The sequence below is a fragment of the Macaca fascicularis genome, chromosome 19 (genome assembly GCF_037993035.2).
Source record: "Macaca fascicularis isolate 582-1 chromosome 19, T2T-MFA8v1.1".
NCBI classification, from domain to species: Eukaryota; Metazoa; Chordata; class Mammalia; order Primates; family Cercopithecidae; genus Macaca; species Macaca fascicularis.
In genome coordinates this window covers 49,020,985-49,040,546 of record NC_088393.1, presented here as the reverse complement: position 1 = coordinate 49,040,546, position 19,562 = coordinate 49,020,985, and the positions used below count along the sequence as shown (strand labels likewise).

At 57.0% G+C, this 19,562-nt stretch overlaps 1 protein-coding gene across 2 annotated transcripts in view; it reads left to right on the top strand.

Annotated features, from left to right (window-relative positions):
- ATP1A3 (ATPase Na+/K+ transporting subunit alpha 3) overlaps positions 1–19,562 on the top strand; it is a 31,611-nt gene continuing 12,049 nt past the window's right edge. The window contains exons 1-12 of one of the 2 annotated variants that reach the window (XM_005589417.4): positions 1–160; positions 6,090–6,176; positions 6,275–6,334; positions 7,206–7,409; positions 9,120–9,233; positions 9,351–9,485; positions 10,428–10,545; positions 10,666–10,934; positions 16,042–16,240; positions 16,317–16,426; positions 16,512–16,646; positions 19,366–19,558. In XM_005589417.4, the coding sequence (XP_005589474.1) occupies positions 155–160; positions 6,090–6,176; positions 6,275–6,334; positions 7,206–7,409; positions 9,120–9,233; positions 9,351–9,485; positions 10,428–10,545; positions 10,666–10,934; positions 16,042–16,240; positions 16,317–16,426; positions 16,512–16,646; positions 19,366–19,558 (1,630 nt within the window). In that variant the 5' untranslated portion in view covers positions 1–154. Of the gene's footprint in view, positions 161–788; positions 866–6,089; positions 6,177–6,274; positions 6,335–7,205; positions 7,410–9,119; positions 9,234–9,350; positions 9,486–10,427; positions 10,546–10,665; positions 10,935–16,041; positions 16,241–16,316; positions 16,427–16,511; positions 16,647–19,365; positions 19,559–19,562 lie in introns of those variants that run through there. The other variant, XM_045379495.2, reaches the window with a different exon arrangement.

Below are 19,562 nucleotides of genomic sequence, written 5' to 3'. Positions count from 1 at the left end.
AGCCTCTGTGCGGTGGGACCAACGGACGGACGGACGGACGCGCGCACCGACCGAGGCGCGGGCGCTGCAGAGGCCCCCAGCCCAAGCCTGCGCCTGAGCCCTCCCAGAGGCCCCCGCCCCGCCCGCCCGGCTCTCTCCCAGCGGAGCCGCCAAGATGGGGGTAGGTGCTGGGCCGGCTGGGCGCCGCTTCCGTGTGACATTGTGGGGCCGGTGACATTGGGTGTGCGCGGGGGGCGGGGGCGCCGGAACCCCTGCCCTCCGGGGCCAGGCCTGCGAGACCCGGGAAGCCGGCTGACCCGGCCAATGCATGTGGTCGTGGGGCTGCTGCGAATGTGTGCGCGGGGCCGCAGGGAGCGGCGGGGGGTCTGTGGCGCACGTTGACATGGCTTTGTGTGCGGGGATCAGCGAGGTCGTGGGCCAGCCCTCAGCATCTCCGCCTGACCTTGTGCGGTTGCATGTGCACGGTTGCATGTGTGTATGAGAGCTGCTGGCTCGGTCAGGCCCTGGCAGCGAGTGTGTGGGGCCCGTAGTGTCTGAAAGTCTGCAGTCGCATCTGGGTGTGTCTGTGAGAGCTCATGTTAGTGCGTCTGGGGTTATTGAGGCCCTCCTGCTTCCCTGGCAGGGTGCAGATAGGTCCAGGCTTTGGGATGGACACCAGATGACCTCTCTTTCTCCTTCCAGGCCTGTATGGGGGAGCTCTGCAGTGTGTGTGTGTGTGTGTGTGTGTGTGTGTGTGTGTGTGTGTGCGTGCGTGCAGGCTCCGCAGTGTCGCAGCGTGGGGCTGCAGTGTGTGTGTGTGTACAGCCCCTCATGTAGAGGAGCAGGCATGGGAGGCTGGGAGGAGGAGAGGAACAGGAGAGCCAAGGTGGGGAGACTGAGTGCACAGATGAGGGTGTGCGTGTGCAGCTGTGTAGTGGGGAGCGTGCATGCCTGGCTGTGTCCTTGCTTCTGTGTCCGTGTGTCCTTGTCTGTCTGTGAGTCTCTCCAGCAGATGCCGCCTCCCTCCCTGGCTGACCACCTGACCCTTGCTGCAGCCCTGGATTCCTCCCTGTGTGTCTGGGGCGGGGCTGAAGGGAGGGGGAATCAGGAGAGGAGGGGGTGGGTGGAGGTAGGTGGGATGAAGAGGGCGGGAGAGGCCAGTGGAGGGAGAATATGAGGACTAGGGAGAAAGATGGCGGATAAAAGGCTGATGGGCCCAGAGATGGAGGCGGGGGATGGGGGTGCAGCTCTGTGGGGTGGGGCAGAGTGGGCCAGGGGGGCTGGGAAGGAGGATTGGGTTGGGCCAGGACTAGGGGAGAGAAGGCAGAAAGGGGTAGTCAGTGATGGCTGTCAGGTAAGTGGGATGGAGTGAGGGAAACTGGATGGATTGGGAGAAGACTGATGCTAAAAGCCCTAGAGAAGGAAGTGGTGGGAGGGTGGTCTTAGGAAAAGGAGTGGGGACGAGAGGAGAAATGAAGGCAGCTTAGACATGGGAAGGAAAGACAGAGACACATGGAAAGACAGAGATGCTCTGAAAGAGACAGAGAAAGAGACATGGACATAGAAAGAGACAGAGAAGCAGAGAGACATGTCTGAGACACATGGAGAGACATTGAGAGAGAAAATGAGAAACTGAGGCTCAGAGAAAGAGACACAAGGACAGATATTTCCTATCTAGCGGCAACCACAGTCAGTCTGAGGGAAAGGAAGAAGAGGCAGAGGGCAAAGGGGGAGGTCAAGGGAGAGACAGCCAGAGATGTGGGCCAGGTCCCCTGCGAGGGGGAGGGGAGGCTGGCCCAGGCGCAGAGAGGCTGCGGGAGCTGGCGCCAGATCAGGGAGAGGCGGACAGCACGGAAAATGGCAAGGAGCTGCAGAGGCGGCCACAGCGAGACAGGCGTGGCCCCCACCCTTGGAGGTGCTCCCGCCCCACAGTGCGCCCATCTGGGCCTCCTGCCTTGACTGGGAAAGCCTCAGCTCTGCACTCCAACAGATGGGAGCCTGCTGGGGTCTGATCATGGCAAGGGCGAGCAGGAGCCAAGGCCAGGGCCAGGGTGAGCCAGGAGTCCAGGCTCCCAGTCCCTCCTCCCCCAGATCCAGGAGTCCAGGCCCCAGCCCCTCTTCCCTCAGACCAGGAGTCCAGGCCCCAGCCCCTCCTCCCTCAGACCCAGGAGTCCAGGCCCCAGCCCCTCCTCCCCCAGATCCAGGAGTCCAGGCCCCAGCCCCTCTTCCCTCAGACCCAGGAGTCCAGGCCCCAGCCCCTCCTCCCCCAGATCCAGGAGTCCAGGCCCCAGCCCCTCCTCCCTCAGACCCAGGAGTCCAGGCCCCCGGCCCCTCCTCCCTCAGACCCAGGAGTCCAGGCCCCCGGCCCCTCCTCCCTCAGACCCAGGAGTCCAGGCCCCCAGTCCCTCCTCCCTCCGACCAGGAGTCCAGGCCCCCAGACCCCTCCTCCCTCCAACCAGGAGTCCAGGCCCATCCCCTCCTCCCTCAGACTCAGGATTCCAGGCCCCAGTCCCTCCTCCCTCAGACCCAGGAGTCCAGGCCCGCAGCCCCTCCTCCCTCAGATCCAGGAGTCCAGGCCCCCAGACCTCCCTCCCTCAGACCCAGGAGTCTAGGCCCCGAGCCCCTCCTCCCTCAGACCAGGAGTCCAGGCCCCCAGACCTTCCTCTCCCAGACCCAGGAGTCCAGGTCCCCAGCTCCTCCTCCCTCAGACCCAGGAGTCCAGGCCCCCAGCCCCTCCTCCCTCAGACCAGGAGTCCAGCCCCCCAGACCTCTCCTCCCTCCAACCAGGAGTCCAGGCCCATCCCCTCCCTCAGACCCAGGAGTCCAGGCCCCCAGCCCCTCCTCCCTCAGACCAGGAGTCCAGGCCCCCAGCCCTTCCTCCCTCTTACCCAGGAGTCCTGGCCCCCAGCCCTCCCTCCTCCCTCAGACCTAGGGGTCCAGGCCCCCAGCCCTCCCTCCTCCCTCAGACCCAGGGGTCCTGGCCCCCAGCCCTCCCTCCTCCCTCAGACCCAGGGGTCCTTGCCCCCAGCCCTCCCTCCTCCCTCAGACCCAGGGGTCCTGGCCCCCAGCCCTCCCTCCTCCCTCAGACCCAGGGGTCCAGGCCCCCAGCCCTCCCTCCTCCCTCAGACCCAGGGGTCCAGGCCCCCAGCCCTCCCTCCTCCCTCAGACCCAGGGGTCCTGGCCCCCAGCCCTCCCTCCTCCCTCAGACCCAGGAGTCCTGGCCCCCAGCCCTCCCTCCTCCCTCAGACCCAGGGGTCCAGGCCCCCAGCCCCTCCTCCCTCAGACTAGGAGTCCAGCCCCCCAGACCCCTCCTCCCTCCGACCAGGAGTCCAGGCCCATCCCCTCCTCCCTCAATCCAGGAGTCCAGGCCCCTGCCCCTCCTCCCTCAGACCCAGGGGTCCAGGCCCCCAGCCCCTCCTCCCTCAGACCCAGGGGTCCAGGACCCCAGCCTCTCTCAGGATCTGAAAGTCCGGCCCTGGCCTTAGCTTTTATGGGGCCCCAAGCATCAGCTCCCAGCCTTCACTAAGGTTTCTGGGTAGGCAGCTGATTTTCTCCCTCTCTCTCTCTCCTGACCCCCATCTCACCCCTCTCCTGGCCTCCTGCACAGGACTTGACCCCAGGCCTTTGTAGCTCCACAACTCTCCATCTCTCCATGTCTCTCCATCCCTGGGTCTACCCTGTCCGGCAAAGCTGAGACCACCCCTGGCACTGCAGGGGAGTATGAAAGATGGTCTCCCCGTCCCCCAAGCCTCTGTGCCTCCGCATCTGAGACGCAGTGCTGCTGCAGGGCTGGCAGGGGGCCAAGCCTCCCTCCCACCCCCTGCACCCCTTCTTGAGGCTCCCAGATCTCCAGCCTGCTGCCCCTCCCTGCACACCCCCACCCTCCGACTCAGCGTCTGGGTCTGGGGGCAGACAGCAGGCAGCTCAGGCCCTCTGCAAGGTCACGAGGAGATTAGTGCTGAGCCGCGCTGAGCCTCGGATCCCAGCTTGGCCCTGGGCCTGCAGGACCTGTCAGCAGCCCTCGCAGCACCCAGCCTCGCCCCACCCCTCCCACCAGCCTCGGACACTGCCCTCCCCATCCGCCCAGGCTCCCAAACTGGAACTTCAGGCACTCACACCATGCGCAGTTCAAGCCAGGACTAGGGCTTCTGCCTCTCGCTCTCCTGCTGTGTCCTCCAGGGACCTGGCCATGCCCAGCCTCTGTTAAGGACGCTCCATGGGCGTCCTTAACAGAGATCCCAGAGAGAGACAGAGACAGGGAGACAGAGACAGAGATAGAGGAAGGTCCCGAGGGAGACAGTGAGAGAGACAGAGACAGAGATACAGACAGACAGAGAGAGAGAGGCAGATCCCAGAGACAGAGAGGAGATCTCAGAGAGGCAGAAATAGAGAATAAGATCCCAGAGAGAAAGTGAGAGAAAGAGAGAGAGAGAGAAAGATCCCATATATATATATATATATATGGGGAGAGAGAGAGGGGAAGGTCTCAGAGAGAGACATTAAGAGAGAGAGGTATTGAGGAGATCCCAGAGACAGACAGTGGGAGAAAGAGACAGAGATAGAGAGGAAAATCCCAGGATGAGACAGTGAGAGAGAGAAAAAGAATGAGAGATATATGGGGAAGGAGGGGAACAGAAGATTCGAGAGAGACAGAAAGGAAAATTCCAAAGAGAGACACACAGAGAGAGAGAGAGAGAGAGAGAAGAGATCTTAGTGATAGTGAGAGAGGAGAGATTCAGAGATAGAGAGGAGATCCCAGAGAGAGTGGGAGAGAGACAGAGATAGGCAGATCCCAGAGAGAGAGATCAGAGAGACAGAGAGGTTGAAACAGGAGAAGAGACAGGTAGGGAGAGATGTGAGCGTCCCAGAGGAGACAGCTTGAGAGAGGAAGATAGAGACACAATGACAGAGGGAGACAGACCGAAAGGTGGAAAAAGACAGACAGAAAGTACTGATCCTTGAAACGCCAACTCAGAGGGAAATAAGAACCCAGAGAGACAGAAACTCAGCCAGACCTGGGGAGAGACAGCCAAGAGATGGAGACAGACATCATGCAAGACAGAGAGACAGAAAGAACCAGAGATCAGAGAGAGACAAAATCATAGAAAGACATATGCAGAGAGACCCAGAGACTGGGATCAGGATAGAGAATGACAGAGACAACATAAAGAGATCAGAGTGATAGAGAGAGAGAGAGCTATCGAGGGAGAGAAACAGCCTTGCAGAGATAGAGATACAGAGATGGAGAGATAAAGAGACAGGAGACAGAGAGATGATGAAACAAAACAATAAGACCAAGAGCCACAAACAGACCTGGAGAGACACATCAAGGGAGACAGACAGAGGAGAAAGAGATAGAGAGAGATACAGATGGAGACATAGAAAAGACAGATATGTAGGAAGATTGGACAGGGCCAGGGAGAGGGAAGAAGAGAGAGAAGCAGAGTTAAAATGTCACATAGAGGCGGGGCACAGTGGCTCACGCCTGTAATTCCAATACTTTGGGAGGCTAAAGCAGGAGGATCGCTTGAGTCCAGGAGTTAGAGACCAGCCTGGGCAGCATAGTGAGACCCTATCTCTAGAAAAAAATTAAAAATTAGCACACACCTGTAGTCCCAACTACACAGGAGGCCGAGGTGGGAGGATCACTGAGCCTCAGAAGTTGAGGCTGCAATGAGCTGTGATGCCTGGGCATCAGAGTGAGACACTGTTTCAAAAAACAAAAACAAAGTCACATAGACACAGAACACATAAGGGGAGAGACCTGCAAAGATGGGCACAGAAACAGAGAGAGACAGAAACATAGGCAGAAGCCAGACAGGGACCTTCGGGGACAGAGACTCAGAGACACACAGAACCAGAGACAGGGAAGCCGATCGGAGCAGACGAGACTCACCGAGGCCTGAGAGTCACCAGAGGCAGAAAGGAAGTGAAGTCATCCAGAGGTGCCAGGAGACACAGGGAGACTCCGAGAGGCAGAGACCCCCACCCAGAGATGCAGGGGCACCGGCCAGGAGGATAGCCGGGGCACGGAGGGCCGGTGTCCCCCTGGAACCCCTTCTCGCCCGCAGTCTGGTGACTCTGACAGCTATCGTATCGCCACCTCGCAGGACAAGAAAGATGACAAGGACTCGCCCAAGAAGAACAAGGGCAAGGAGCGCCGGGACCTGGATGACCTCAAGAAGGAGGTGGCTATGGTAAGCCTTGCCCTCTGCCCGCACACCCTCCCAGAGAGCCTCACCAGTTCCTGGCTGGCCTAGGCACTCATCGTCTTCCCCAAACTCCTGTTCCTCAGACAGAGCACAAGATGTCAGTGGAAGAGGTCTGCCGGAAGTACAACACAGACTGTGTGCAGGTGCGGCCAGGCTGCGGGCTGGGACCATGGGAATTAGGGAGGAGGAGCTGGGGGCTGGGACTCCTGGGTCTGAGGGAGGAGGGGCTGGGGTCTGGACCACTGGATCTGAGGGAGGAGGGGCTGGGGGCCGTGACCGCTGGATCTGAGGGAGGAGGGGCTGCGGGCCTGGACCACTGGATCTGAGGGAGGAGGGGCTGGGGGCCTGGACCACTGGATCTGAGGGAGGAGGGGCTGGGGGCCAGGATCCCTGGGTCTGAGGGAGGAGGAGCTGGGACCTGGACTCCTGGAACTGAGGGAGGAGGGACTGGGGCCTGGACCCCTGGAACTGAGGGAGGAGGGACTGGGGCCTGGACCCCTGGGTCTGAGGGAGGAGGGGCTGGGGGCCTGGACTCCTGGGTCTGAGGGAAGAGGGGCTGGGGACCTGGACCCCTGGGTCTGAGGGAGAAGGGGCTGGGGGCCTGGACCCCTGGGTCTGAGGGAGAAGGGGCTGGGGGCTGGACCCCTGGAACTGAGGGAGGAGGGGCTGGGGGCCTGGATTCCTGGGTCTGAGGGAAGAGGGGCTGGGGACCTGGACCCCTGGGTCTGAGGGAGGCAGGGTGGGGGCCTGGCCCCCTGGGTCTGAGGGAGGAGGGGCTGGGGCCTGGACCCCTGGGTCTGAGGGAGGCAGGGTGGGGGCCTGGACCCCTGGGTCTGAGGGAGGAGGGGCTGGGGCCTGGACCCCTGGGTCTGAGGGAGAAGGGGCTGGGGCCTGGACCCCTGGGTCTGAGGGAGGAGGGGCTGGGGCTGGTGTCTTAAATTCTGGGGGTCTGGTGAAGGCCTGGGGTGCCAGGGTTGCCCAGGGAGGGTTCTGTGTGAGTCCTCTGTCCCTCAGGGTTTGACCCACAGCAAAGCCCAGGAGATCCTGGCCCGGGACGGGCCGAACGCACTCACGCCACCGCCTACCACCCCAGAGTGGGTCAAGTTTTGCCGGCAGCTCTTTGGGGGCTTCTCCATCCTGCTGTGGATTGGGGCTATCCTCTGCTTCCTGGCCTACGGTATCCAGGCAGGCACCGAGGACGACCCCTCTGGTGACAACGTGAGTGCCTGGACCCTGCCCTGCGCAAGGCCCTACACATTTATTTATGGATACCACCCCCCAACTTCTTCCCATCCCTCCAGGCTTTTCACAGCCCACCCTCTCCCTTTTTCCCATCTAACTCACAATCACCCAGCAGGAGAACCAAATCAAATACAAGGCAAACTGAGGCTCAGAAAAGCCAGGTAACTTGTCCAAGGCCCCGCAGCAGAATGTGTGACCCGGGGCTATGTCCCAAGGCTGTGTGACCTCAGTGGCCTTGAGAACAGACACCAGCAGGTGGTCATGGCCTGACAGATACCCAGAGTGAGTATCACATAGAGACCCAGGCACACCCAGCTGCTGATACATCAGGGCCCATCCCCATAACACAGGGACACATTCGAGATGCAGCCTCAGATCCCATGCACGTAACACAGACCCACACACCAGCCACACAGAGATGCTCACCTGCGTAGGTGCACACACATGCATGCACGTGGAGGGTCAACACAGACACCACACCAGGATATGGATTCAAACACGGCCACCTAATTCAGAAACACAGACACAGACTCAGACATACATTGACGGAGAAGCTCACACACACACACACAGTAATGCAGGCATAACCTCATGACGGAGAGATGTGAGAGTCAGGCACAGACAGTGTCCTCAGATATTCAAATCTAAACAGTCTCAGACATAAGCTCTCACAGAGAGGCAAAGCTGGAGACACAGAGACAGAGAGCCACACACAGAGAACCGAAGAAGCTGCCTTGTAGAATGTAAAGTCAGGCATGCAGCCAGTCATACAGACACACGGACAGATAGCCGCATCCTAGACTCTTTAACATGTGCAGGAGGACAGACACACACACAAAATAGATGGACAAGTCGGGCATGGTGGCTCATGCCTGTCACCCCAGCTCCTTGGGAGGCCAAGGCAGGAGGCTTACTTGAGGCCAGGAGTTCCAGAAACCTGAGTTTCCCAGACAGACCCAGTCTCTAAAAAAGTACAAAAAAATACAAAAAACAGCCAGGCCTGGTGGCGCACACCTGTAGTGCTAGCTATTCTGGAGGCTGAGGTGGGAGGATTGCTTGAACCTGGGGAGGTTGAGGCTACAATGAGCTGAGACTGCGCCACTGTACTCCAGGCTGGGTAGCAGAGCGAGACCTGTCTCAAAAAAAAAAAAAAAAAAAAAAAAAAAAAAAAAGGCCAGGAATGGTGGCTCACGCCTGTAATCCCAGCACTTTTGGAGGCCAAGGCGGCGGATCACAAGGTCAGGAGATCAAGACCATCCTAGCCAATGTGGTGAAACCCCATCTCTACTAAAAATACAAAAAATTAGCCGGATGTGGTGGTACACGCCTGTAGTCCCAGCTTACTCAGGAGGCTGAGGCAGGAGGATCGCTTGAACTAGGAAGAGGAGCTTATAGTGAGCCGAGATCCTGCCACTGCACTCCAGCCTGGGCGACAGAGCAAGACTCTGTCTCAAAAAAAAAAAACAAAAAAATCGACAGACCCTTAGATTCAAACACAACTGTTACAGAAAGAGGGACTCAAGCACAGACAGGGGAGACTCAGACACACCAACCCTCATAACCAGTCTGGGGTCAGACACACAAATACAGACCCCCATTGACACAAAGCTCCCTTCCCAGGCATGCAGGGACTGGTGGGGAGCGGCGTGGGCGGCCCCTGATCAACATCCCCACATCTCCCCACAGCTGTACCTGGGCATCGTGCTGGCGGCCGTGGTGATCATCACTGGCTGCTTCTCGTACTACCAGGAGGCCAAGAGCTCCAAGATCATGGAGTCCTTCAAGAACATGGTGCCGCAGGTGAAGGGTGCCCGGCAAGGGGCCAGAGAGGGGTGTTAGTGTATGGGCTGGGGGCTGGGCCCAGTGACCCCCAGGCAGAGGGAGTCTTGGAGGTCACATTACTCCATCCCACCCCAGCAAGCCCTGGTGATCCGGGAAGGTGAGAAGATGCAGGTGAACGCTGAGGAGGTGGTGGTCGGGGACCTGGTGGAGATCAAGGGCGGAGACCGAGTGCCAGCTGACCTGCGGATCATCTCAGCCCACGGCTGCAAGGTGGGCCTGGGCCTGGGACTGGGCTTTACCCTCCCTCAGGCTGCCCCAGAGTCCATGCCCAGCCCCTCCTCCCTCAGACCCAGGAGCCCAGGCCCCAACTCCTCCTCCCTCAGACCCAGGGGTCTAGACCTAGCCCCTTCTCCCTCAGACTCAGAAGTCCATGCCCAGCCCCTCCTCCCTCAGACCCAGGAGCCCAGGCCCAGCCCCTCCTCCCTCAGACCCAGGAGCCCAGGCCCAGTCCCTCCTCCCTCAGACCCAGGAGCCCAGGCCCAGTCCCTCCTCCCTCAGACCCAGGGGTCCAGACCTAGCCCCTTCTCCCTCAGTCTCAGGAGTCCAGGCCCCAACCCCCTCCTCCCTCAGACCCAGGAGCCCAGGCCCCAAACCCTCCTCCCTCAGACCCAAGAGTCCAGGCCCCCAGCCCCTCCTCCCTCAGACCCAGGAGTCCAGGCCCCTAAGCCCTCCTCCCTCAGGCCCAGGGGTCCAGGCCCCAACCCCTCCTCCCTCAGACCCAGGAGTCCAGGCCCCAACCCCTCCTCACTCAGACCCAGGAGTCCAGGCCCCAACCCCTCCTCCCTCAGACCCAAGAGTCCAGGCCCCCAGCCCCTCCTCCCTCAGACCCAGGAGTCCAGGCCCCTAGGCCCTCCTCCTTCAGACCTAGGAGTTTAGACCCTGGGACCCCTCCTTACCCAACAGTCAGGAGTCCAGGCCTAGCCCTCACCCTTCGGAGATCCTTAGGGACCCTAGACCTTGGCCAGCAGCCCTGTGTCCTCCCTACCTTCAAGATTCCAGCCTCTGGCCTCCCACACACCACTCGCCCACTGGGCACCCAGGCTTCTAGCTTTGATCTCCAGGCACACAGCCTTTAGCCCCAAGCCCTCTGCACAAACACCCTCCTGTCCCAGGCCCTGGACTGAACCCTGTCTCTGTTGCACCTACCCCCAGGTGGACAACTCCTCCCTGACTGGCGAATCCGAGCCCCAGACTCGCTCTCCCGACTGCACACACGACAATCCCTTGGAGACTCGGAACATCACCTTCTTCTCCACCAACTGTGTGGAAGGTGAGGCGGGTGCAGAGAAGACACACAGCTGGGGCAGACACAGGGACGTGTCCCAAGGGGTCAGGACCTCTGGAACCTCCCTGAGCCACCCCACCTCAGCCTAACCCCTCTGGCCTGCAGGCACGGCTCGGGGCGTGGTGGTGGCCACGGGCGACCGTACTGTCATGGGCCGCATTGCCACCCTGGCCTCAGGGCTGGAGGTGGGCAAGACGCCCATCGCCATCGAGATTGAGCACTTCATCCAGCTCATCACTGGCGTGGCTGTCTTCCTGGGCGTTTCCTTCTTCATCCTCTCCCTCATTCTCGGATACACCTGGCTCGAGGCTGTGATCTTCCTCATCGGCATCATCGTGGCCAATGTCCCAGAGGGTCTGCTGGCCACTGTCACTGTAAGGCCGGGCTCCTGCGTCTGCGCGGGGAGGGCCTGGGGGCCTGGGCCCCTGAGTCTGAGGGAGGAGGGGCTGGAGGCCTGGACCCATGTGTCTGGGGGAGGTGGGACTGGGGTCTGGACCCCTGGGGCTGGGAAACAAGGGGCTGGGGGGGCCTCGGCCTCTGAGTCTGAGGGAGGAGGGGCTGGAGGCCTGGACCCATGTGTCTAGGGGAGGTGGGGCTGGGAAAGAAGGGGCTGGGGACCTGGATCACAGTGTTCTTGTGAAAGACAACCTGGGCCTGACTCAGAGGGCCTCATTAACAAAGCAAACAAAGAAACAAACAAAAATCTGGAAAAACACTGGCAAGCCGTAAAGAGCCAACAATCCTATCGCTTGTTAGGTTTACTTACAAAATTAAGAAGTGCACGCTCGGCCGGGCGCGGTGGCTCAAGCCTGTAATCCCAGCACTTTGGGAGGCCAAGGCGGGTGGATCACGAGGTCAGGAGATCGAGACTATCCTGGCTAACACGGTGAAACCCCGTCTCTACTAAAAATACAAAAAAATTAGCCGGGCGTGGTAGCGGGCGCCTGTAGTCCCAGCTACTTGGGAGGCTGAGTCGGGAGAATGGCGTGAACCCAGGGGGCGGAGCTTGCAGTGAGCCGAGATCGCGCCACTGCACTCCAGCCTGGGAGACACAGCGAGACTCCGTCTCAAAAAAAAAAAAAAAAAAAAAAAAAAAAAAAAAAAAAAAAAAAGAAGTGCACGCTCATGATGAAAAGTTCGAAGAGTACATCAAGTTAAAAAATAAAATAGGGCCGGGTGCGGTGGCTCACGCCTGTAATCCCAGCACTCTGGGAGGCTGAGGCGGGTGGATCGCGAGGTCAGGAGATCAAGACCATCCTGGCTAACATGGTGAAACCTTATCTCTACAAAAAATACAAAAAATTAGCCGGGTGTGGTGGCAGGGGCCTGTAGTTCCAGCTATCGGCAGGCTGAGGCAGAAGAATGGCGTGAACCCGGGAGGCGGAGCTCGCAGTGAGCCGAGATCACGCCACTGCACTCCAGCCTGGGCCACAGAGCGAGACTCCGTCTCCAAAAAATAAATAAATAAAAATGAATAAATAAATAAAATAAAATAATGAGGCTGGGCACAGTGGCTCACTCTGTAATCCCAGCACTTTGAGAGGCCGAGGCAGGCAGATCACCTAAGGTCAGGAGTTCAAGACCAGCCTGGCCAACATGGTGAAACCCTGTCTCTACTGAAAATACAAAATTAGCTGGGCGTGGTGGTGCCTGCCTGTAATCCCAGCTACTTGGGAGGCTGAGGCAGGAGAATCACTTGATCCCAGGAGGCGGAGGTTGCAGTGAGCTGAGATCGCGCCATTGCACTCCAGCCTGTGCAACAAGAGTGAAACTCCATCTCAAAAATAAATAAATAAATAAATATAAAATACATAAAATAGGCTGGGCACGGTGGCTCACGCCTGTAATCCCAGCACTTTGGGAGGCCGAGGCAGGCGGATCACGAGGTCAAGAGATCAAGACCATCCTGGCCAACATGGTGAAACCCTGTGTCTATTAAAAATATAAAAATTAGCTGGGCGTGGTGCTTGACACCTGTAGTCCCAGCTACTTGGGAGGCTGAGGCAGGAGAATTACTTGAACCCGGGAGGCGGAGGTTGCAGTGAGCCGAGATCGTGCCATTGCACTCCAGCCTGGGTGACAGAGCAAGATGCCATCTCAAAAAATAAATAAATAAGTAAATAAATAAAATAAAATAATAAGCCTGGTGCAGTGGCTCACGCCTGTAATCCCAACAGTTTGGGAGGCCCAGGCAGGAGGACTGCTTGAGGTCAGGAGTTTGAGACCAGCCGGGACAACAGAGTGAGACCCCATCTCTACAAAAAAATGTAAAGGCTGGTGCGGTGGCTCATGCCTGTAGTCCCAGCACTTTGGGAGGCTGAGGCGGGAGGATCACCTGAGGTCAGGAGTTCGAGACCAGCCTGGCCAACATGGCAAAACCCCATCTTTACTAAAAATACAAAAATTAGCTGGGCGTGGCCAACCCCGGTGGCTCACACTTGTAGTCCCGGCACTTTGGGAGGCTGAGGCGGGCAGATCACAAGATCAGGAGATCGAGACCATCCTGGCTAACACAGTGAAACTCCGTCTCTACTAAAAATACAAAAAAATTAGCCGGGCGTGGTGGCGGGCACCTGTAGTCCCAGCTACTTGGGAGGCTGAGTTAGGAGAATGGCGTGAATACAGGAGGTGGAGCTTGCAGTGGGCCGAGATCGTGCCACTGCACTCCAGCCTGGGTGACAGAGCGAGGCTCCGTCTCAAAAAAAGAAAAAAAAGAAAAAAAATTAGCCGGGCTTGGTGGCAGGTGCCTGTAATCCCAGCTACTCAGGAGACTAAGGCAGGAGAATAGCTTGAATCCAGGAGTCAGAGGTTGCAGTGAGCCAAGATCACGCCACTGTACTCCAGCCCGGATGACAAGAGCCAGACTCTGTCCCCCCAAAAAAATAAATAAAATAAAATTTAAAAATTAGCCAGGCGTGTTGATACATGCCTGTAGTCCCAGCTACTCGGGAGGCTGACCCAGGAGGTTGAGGCTGTAGTGAGCCATGATTGCACTACTGCGCTCCAGCCTGTTTATCAGAGGGAGAATCCATCTCAAGAAAAAAATACTAATACTAATACTAATAATAATTTAAAAGTTTTCCTCTGGCTTCTTTGCTGCCTGCTTCACCCCAGAAGTCCGTTCTCTGTGAGGTCCCCCTGACAGCTGTGAGCATGTTGACTAAATGCTGTCTTCAAGGTGCATGCCAGGGACTATCCTGGAAATACCATTTTCCTCTTTCATTGTTTGACTTAATGTTTTATGCAAAGTTTTACATATCAAGGCTGGACAGGGTGGCTCACGCCTGTAATCCCAGCACTTTGGGAATCCGAGGTGGGTGGATCACTTGAGATCAGGAGTTCAAGACCAGCCTGGCCAACATGACAAAACCCCATCTCTACTAAAAATACAAAAATTAGCCAGGCATGGTGGTGGGTGCCTGTGATCCCAGCTACTGAGGAGGCTGAGGCACGAGAATCGTTTGAACCTGGGAGGCGGAGTTTGCAGTGAACTGAGACTGAGCCACTGCACTCCAGCCTGGCCGACAGAGCGAGACTGTGTCCAAAAACAAAAACAAAAAAACAAAACGAAACAACAAAAAAAACAAGTTTACTGTTTTCCTTATTAGCTATGTTAAATGCTACCTTATGTCAAAGAGATTTTTATATGCAAAGGATTAAGCATATTGTGAACATATAGTCTGATGATTTGGGGCAAACTGAACACAATCACGTCAGCTGCATCGAGATTGCATCTCCCTGAAGCCCCCTCAAGACCTTATTTAGCCACTACACCCCCAAGCCAAGGGTAACCGCTAATCTGGCTGCTAACAGCATAGATTAACTTTGCCTGTATTGAAACTTTGTATTAATGGAATAATTCAGTATGAACTCATTTCTTTTCTTTTTTTTTTTTTTTGAGACGGAGTCTCGCTCTGTAGCCCAGGCTGGAGTACAGTGGCCGGATCTCAGCTCACTGCAAGCTCCGCCTCCCGGGTTCACGCCATTCTCCGGCCTCAGCCTCCCGAGTAGCTGGGACTACAGGCGCTGCCACCTCGCCCGGCTATTTTTTGTATTTCTTAGTAGAGACGGGGTTTCACCGTGTTAGCCAGGATGGTCTCGATCTCCTGACCTCGTGATCCGCCCATCTCGGCCTCCCAAAGTGCTGGGATTACAGGCTTGAGCCACCGCGCCCGGCCAGTATGAACTCATTTCTGGCTCTTTTTGGCTGAACATGTTTTTGACCTTCACCCATGCGGGTGCAGGCAGCGGTAATGTATTTGTTTGTATGAATGTATAGCATTCCATTGTCCACAATTTATCTTTTCTGCTGTTAGTGGACATCTGAGTTGTTTGCAGTTTTGGACAATTTTTCTTTTCTTTTCTTTTCTTTTTTGCTCTGTCACCTAGGCTGGAGTGCAGTGGCACGATCTCGGCTCACTGCAAGCTTCGCTTCCCGGGTTCACGCCATTCTCCTGCCTCAGCCTCCCAAGTAGCTGGGACTACAGGCACCCACCACCACGCCTGGTTAATTTTTTGTATTTTTTAGTAGAGACGGGGTTTCACCTTGTTAGCCAGGATGGTCTCGATCTCCTGACCTCATGATCCACCCGCCTCGGCCTCCCAGAGTGCTGGGATTACAAGCGTGAGCCACTGTGCCTGGCCAATATTTTTTTTTTTTTTTTTTGAGTCAGAGTCTCACTCTATTGCCCAGGCTGGTGTGTAGCGTCACGATCTCGGATCACTGCAACCTCCGCCTCCTGGATTCAAGGGATTCTTGTGCCTCAGCTTCCCAAGTAGCTGGGATTACAGGTGTTCACCACCATGCCCGGCTAACTTCTGTATTTTTAGTAGGGACAGGGTTTCACCATGTTAGCCAGGCTGGTCTCAAACTCCTGATCTAAAGTGATGTGCCCACCTCGGTCTCCCAAAGTGCTGGGATTACAGGGCTGAGCCACCCCGTCTGGCCTGGACAATATTTTAAGACAGAGTCTCACTCTGTCGCCAAGGCTGGAGTGCAGTGATGCCATCGTAGCTTACTGCAGCCTTGAACTCCTGGGCTCAAGCGATCCTCCTGCCTCAGCTTCCCAAGTAGCTAAGACTACTGGTGCGTGCCGCCATGCCTGGCTAACTGAAAAAACAAAAAAATCTCTAGAGTTGAGGTCTCACTGTGTTGCCCAGGCTAGTCTTAAACTCCTGGGCTCACACAATCCTTGCACCTCGGCCTCCCAAAGTGCTGGGATTACAGGCGTGAGCCACTGCGCCTGGCCATTTTGCACTATTATGCATGTGGCTGCTATGAGCATTCTTGTCCCTGTCTTTGGGTATCTCTGCCCTGTTTCTGTTGGTCTGAACTTGAGGGTGGCGTTGCTGCCTCGTTCTTTTCCAGGCCTTCAGGATTCTCCGGGGGCCGGGCTGCTGGGCTATGGCCCTGGTGTCATTCATCCAACCCTGCCTGCCGGGCTTGTCCCTGTAACTTGCCTGCCCTTGCTCGTCCTCCAGGTGTGTCTGACGCTGACTGCCAAGCGCATGGCCCGGAAGAACTGCCTGGTGAAGAACTTGGAGGCTGTAGAAACCCTGGGCTCCACGTCCACCATCTGCTCGGACAAGACAGGGACCCTCACTCAGAACCGCATGACGGTCGCCCACATGTGGTTTGACAACCAGATCCACGAGGCTGACACCACTGAGGACCAGTCAGGTGAGCGCAGGCCCCGGGTGAGGACCATGGGCGCCTGGCTCCAGGAGCCCCTGGCCCTCACACGTGCCTCCCCCAGGAACCTCATTCGACAAGAGCTCACACACCTGGGTGGCCCTGTCTCACATCGCCGGGCTCTGCAATCGCGCCGTCTTCAAGGGTGGTCAGGACAACATCCCTGTGCTCAAGGTGGGCTCAGCTGCTGGCCTCACCTCAGCCCCGCCTGTGTCCTGCCCTCCGCTGCCCCTGCTCTGACGACTCTCTCTCCCTGCAGAGGGATGTGGCCGGGGATGCCTCTGAGTCTGCCCTGCTCAAGTGCATCGAGCTGTCCTCTGGCTCCGTGAAGCTGATGCGTGAACGCAACAAGAAAGTGGCTGAGATTCCCTTCAATTCCACCAACAAATACCAGGTACTCTGGGCTTTCCGGGAGAGCCAGCCTGGACCTCAGGCTCCCTATGATGCCCGTAAAGGGGTGTCACAGAACCTTGATTTTCCCATCTGTAAAATGGGAATGATAATACCCACCTGGTGGGGAGAGGAACGGGGAGAACCTGGGAGTAGGAGCCAGATCTCTGTTGGAGTGAGACGCTGAGGAGTAAAGATCTTCCTGCAGGCCGAGCGTGGTGGCTCACACCTGTAACACCAGCACTTTAGGAGGCTGAGGCAGGAGGATCACTTGAGGCCAGGAGTTTGAGACCAGCCTGGGCAAGATGGCAAAACCCCATCTGTATGAATCTTTTTTTTTTTTTTTTAGTTAGCCAGGTGTGGTGGTATGTGCCCGTGATCTCAGTGATTTGGGAGTCTGAGGCAGGAGGATTGCCTGAGCCAGGGAGGTTGGGGCTGCAGAGAGCCTACATCACGCACTGCACTCCAGCCTGGGTGACAGAGCAAGACCCTGACTCAAAAAAAAAAAAAAAAAGAAAAAAAGTTTTCCTACAGCAGAGAGTGGGAACAAGCAGGAGACCTCTTGGGGCCGAACAGCAACTTTCAATTATTCAGCAAACTTTTTTTTTTTGAGACAGAGTCTCACTCTGTCGCTCAGGCTGGAGTGCAGTGGCGCCATCTCGGTTCACTGCAAGCTCCACCCCCCGGGTTCACACCATTCTCCTGCCTCAGCCTCCCAAGTAGCTGGGACTACAGGCGCCCGCCACAACGCCCGGCTAATTTTTTGTATTTTTAGTGGAGACAAGGTTTCACCGTGTTAGCCAGGATGGTGTCGATCTCCTGACCTCGTGATCTGCCCGCCTCAGCCTCCCAAAGTGCTGGGATTACAGGCGTCAGCCACTGTGCCCGGCCTCAGCAAACTTTTTTTTGAGACGGAGTCTCGCTCTGTCGCCCAGGCTGGAATGCAGTGGTGTGATCTCAGCTCACTGCAACCTCCGCCTCTGGGTTCAAGTGATTCTCGTATCTCAGCCTCCCAAGTAGCTGGAATTAGAGGCGTGCACCACCATGCCCAGCTAATTTTTGTATTTTTAGTATTGATGGGGTTTCACCATGTTGGCCAGGCTGGTCTTGAACCCCAGACCTCAAGTGATCCACCCACCTCGGCCTCCCAAAGTGCTGGGATTACAGGCATGAGCCACCATGCCTGGCCCATTCAGTATACATTTTTTGAGCAGCCACCACGTTAGGCGCTGTTTTGGGTGCTGGGTGTACACACAGTAGTGAGTGAAACGGTGAAGTCCCCCACTCTCTGGGACTTACGCTCTGGCTCCAGAAGACAGGCAATAACAAAGGCATGAGGAGGTAATCATAGCGGTTGTGGTGCTGAGGGAGGGAGCCCTTCAGGTGTCTGGGGGAAGAGCACTTGGGTAGCAGGCACAGCCTGTGCAAAGGCACAGAGGCGGGAGTGTGCTGGCGCATCTGAACGCCAGCCGGCCAGCCAGCCAGCCAGTGCAGAGGGGCTGGGAGCCAGGGAGCTTGGTGGGAGTGGTGGGTGCTGGCTAGATCCTGTCAGACCTCACGGGCATGGAGAGGACTTGGCTGTGACTCTGAGGAGCACACAAGCCTCCAGGGGCTTCTGAGCCAAAGAGACACAGGAGTTGACTCAGAGCTTTTAAAATAACTTTATTAAGATATAATTAACATACCGTAGCTCGTCCCTCTAAATGTATAATAGTTTTAGTATATTTGCAGATATAGGCAGTCATCCACATAGTCAATTTTAGAGCATTTTCATCACCTCCAAAAAGAAACCCCGCATCGCTCAGCTGTCACCCGCCCCCTCCTCCCCCACACTCCCAGCCCTAAGCAACCACTAACCTACTTTCTGTCTGTATGGATTTGCCTATTCTGGACATTTCATAAAAATGGAAGCATATGGCCGGGCGTGGTGGCTCACGCCTGTAATTCCAGCACTTTGGGAGACCGAGGCAGGAGGATTGCTTGAACTCAGGAAATTGAGACCAGCGTGGGCAACATAGGGACAGCACATCTCTACAAAAAATTAGCCAGGCATGGTGGTGCAGACCTGTGGTCCCAGCTACGTGGGAGACTGAAGTGGGAGGATCGCATGAGCCCGGGAGGTCAAGGCTGCAGTGAGCTGTGATCTCGCCACTGTTCTCCAGCCTGGGTGACAGAATAAGACCCTGTCTTTAAAAAACAAAACAAAACAAAACAAAAAACGGTGGGGGGAGAGGAGCACGGGTGTGGTGGATCATGCCTGTTGTCCCACCACTTTGAGGGGCTGAGGAGGGCAGATCACTTGAGGCCAGGAGTTCAAGACCAGTCTGGCCAACATGGCAAAATCCCGTCTGTACTAAAAATGCAAAAGTTAGCTGGGTGTGGTGGTGGTGCCTGTAATCCCAGCTACTCGGGAGGCTGAGGCAGGAGAATCGCTTGAACCCAGGAGGCGGAGGTTGCAGTGAGCTGAGATCGCACCACTGCACTCCAACCTGGGCAACAGAGTGAGACTCCATCTCCAAAAAAAAAAAAAGAGAAAGAAATATCCATGAGATAGACAGAAGCGGACAGGAATGAGCAGAGGTCTCTGTGAGAGTGTCCCCTCTGGGGGAGCCCCTGTGTGGGTCTGTCCTGGCACCCTTGGCTCTGGACCAGGGACAGGATGGGGCAGGGAGGTTCCTGGTGTCTGCGTGGCTCAGGCACGCCACCCTCTGCTCGGTCCCCAGCTCTCCATCCATGAGACCGAGGACCCCAATGACAACAGATACCTCCTGGTGATGAAGGGTGCCCCCGAGCGCATCCTGGACCGCTGCTCCACCATCCTGCTGCAGGGCAAGGAGCAGCCTCTGGATGAGGAGATGAAAGAGGCCTTCCAGAACGCCTACCTCGAGCTCGGCGGCCTGGGCGAGCGCGTGCTTGGTGC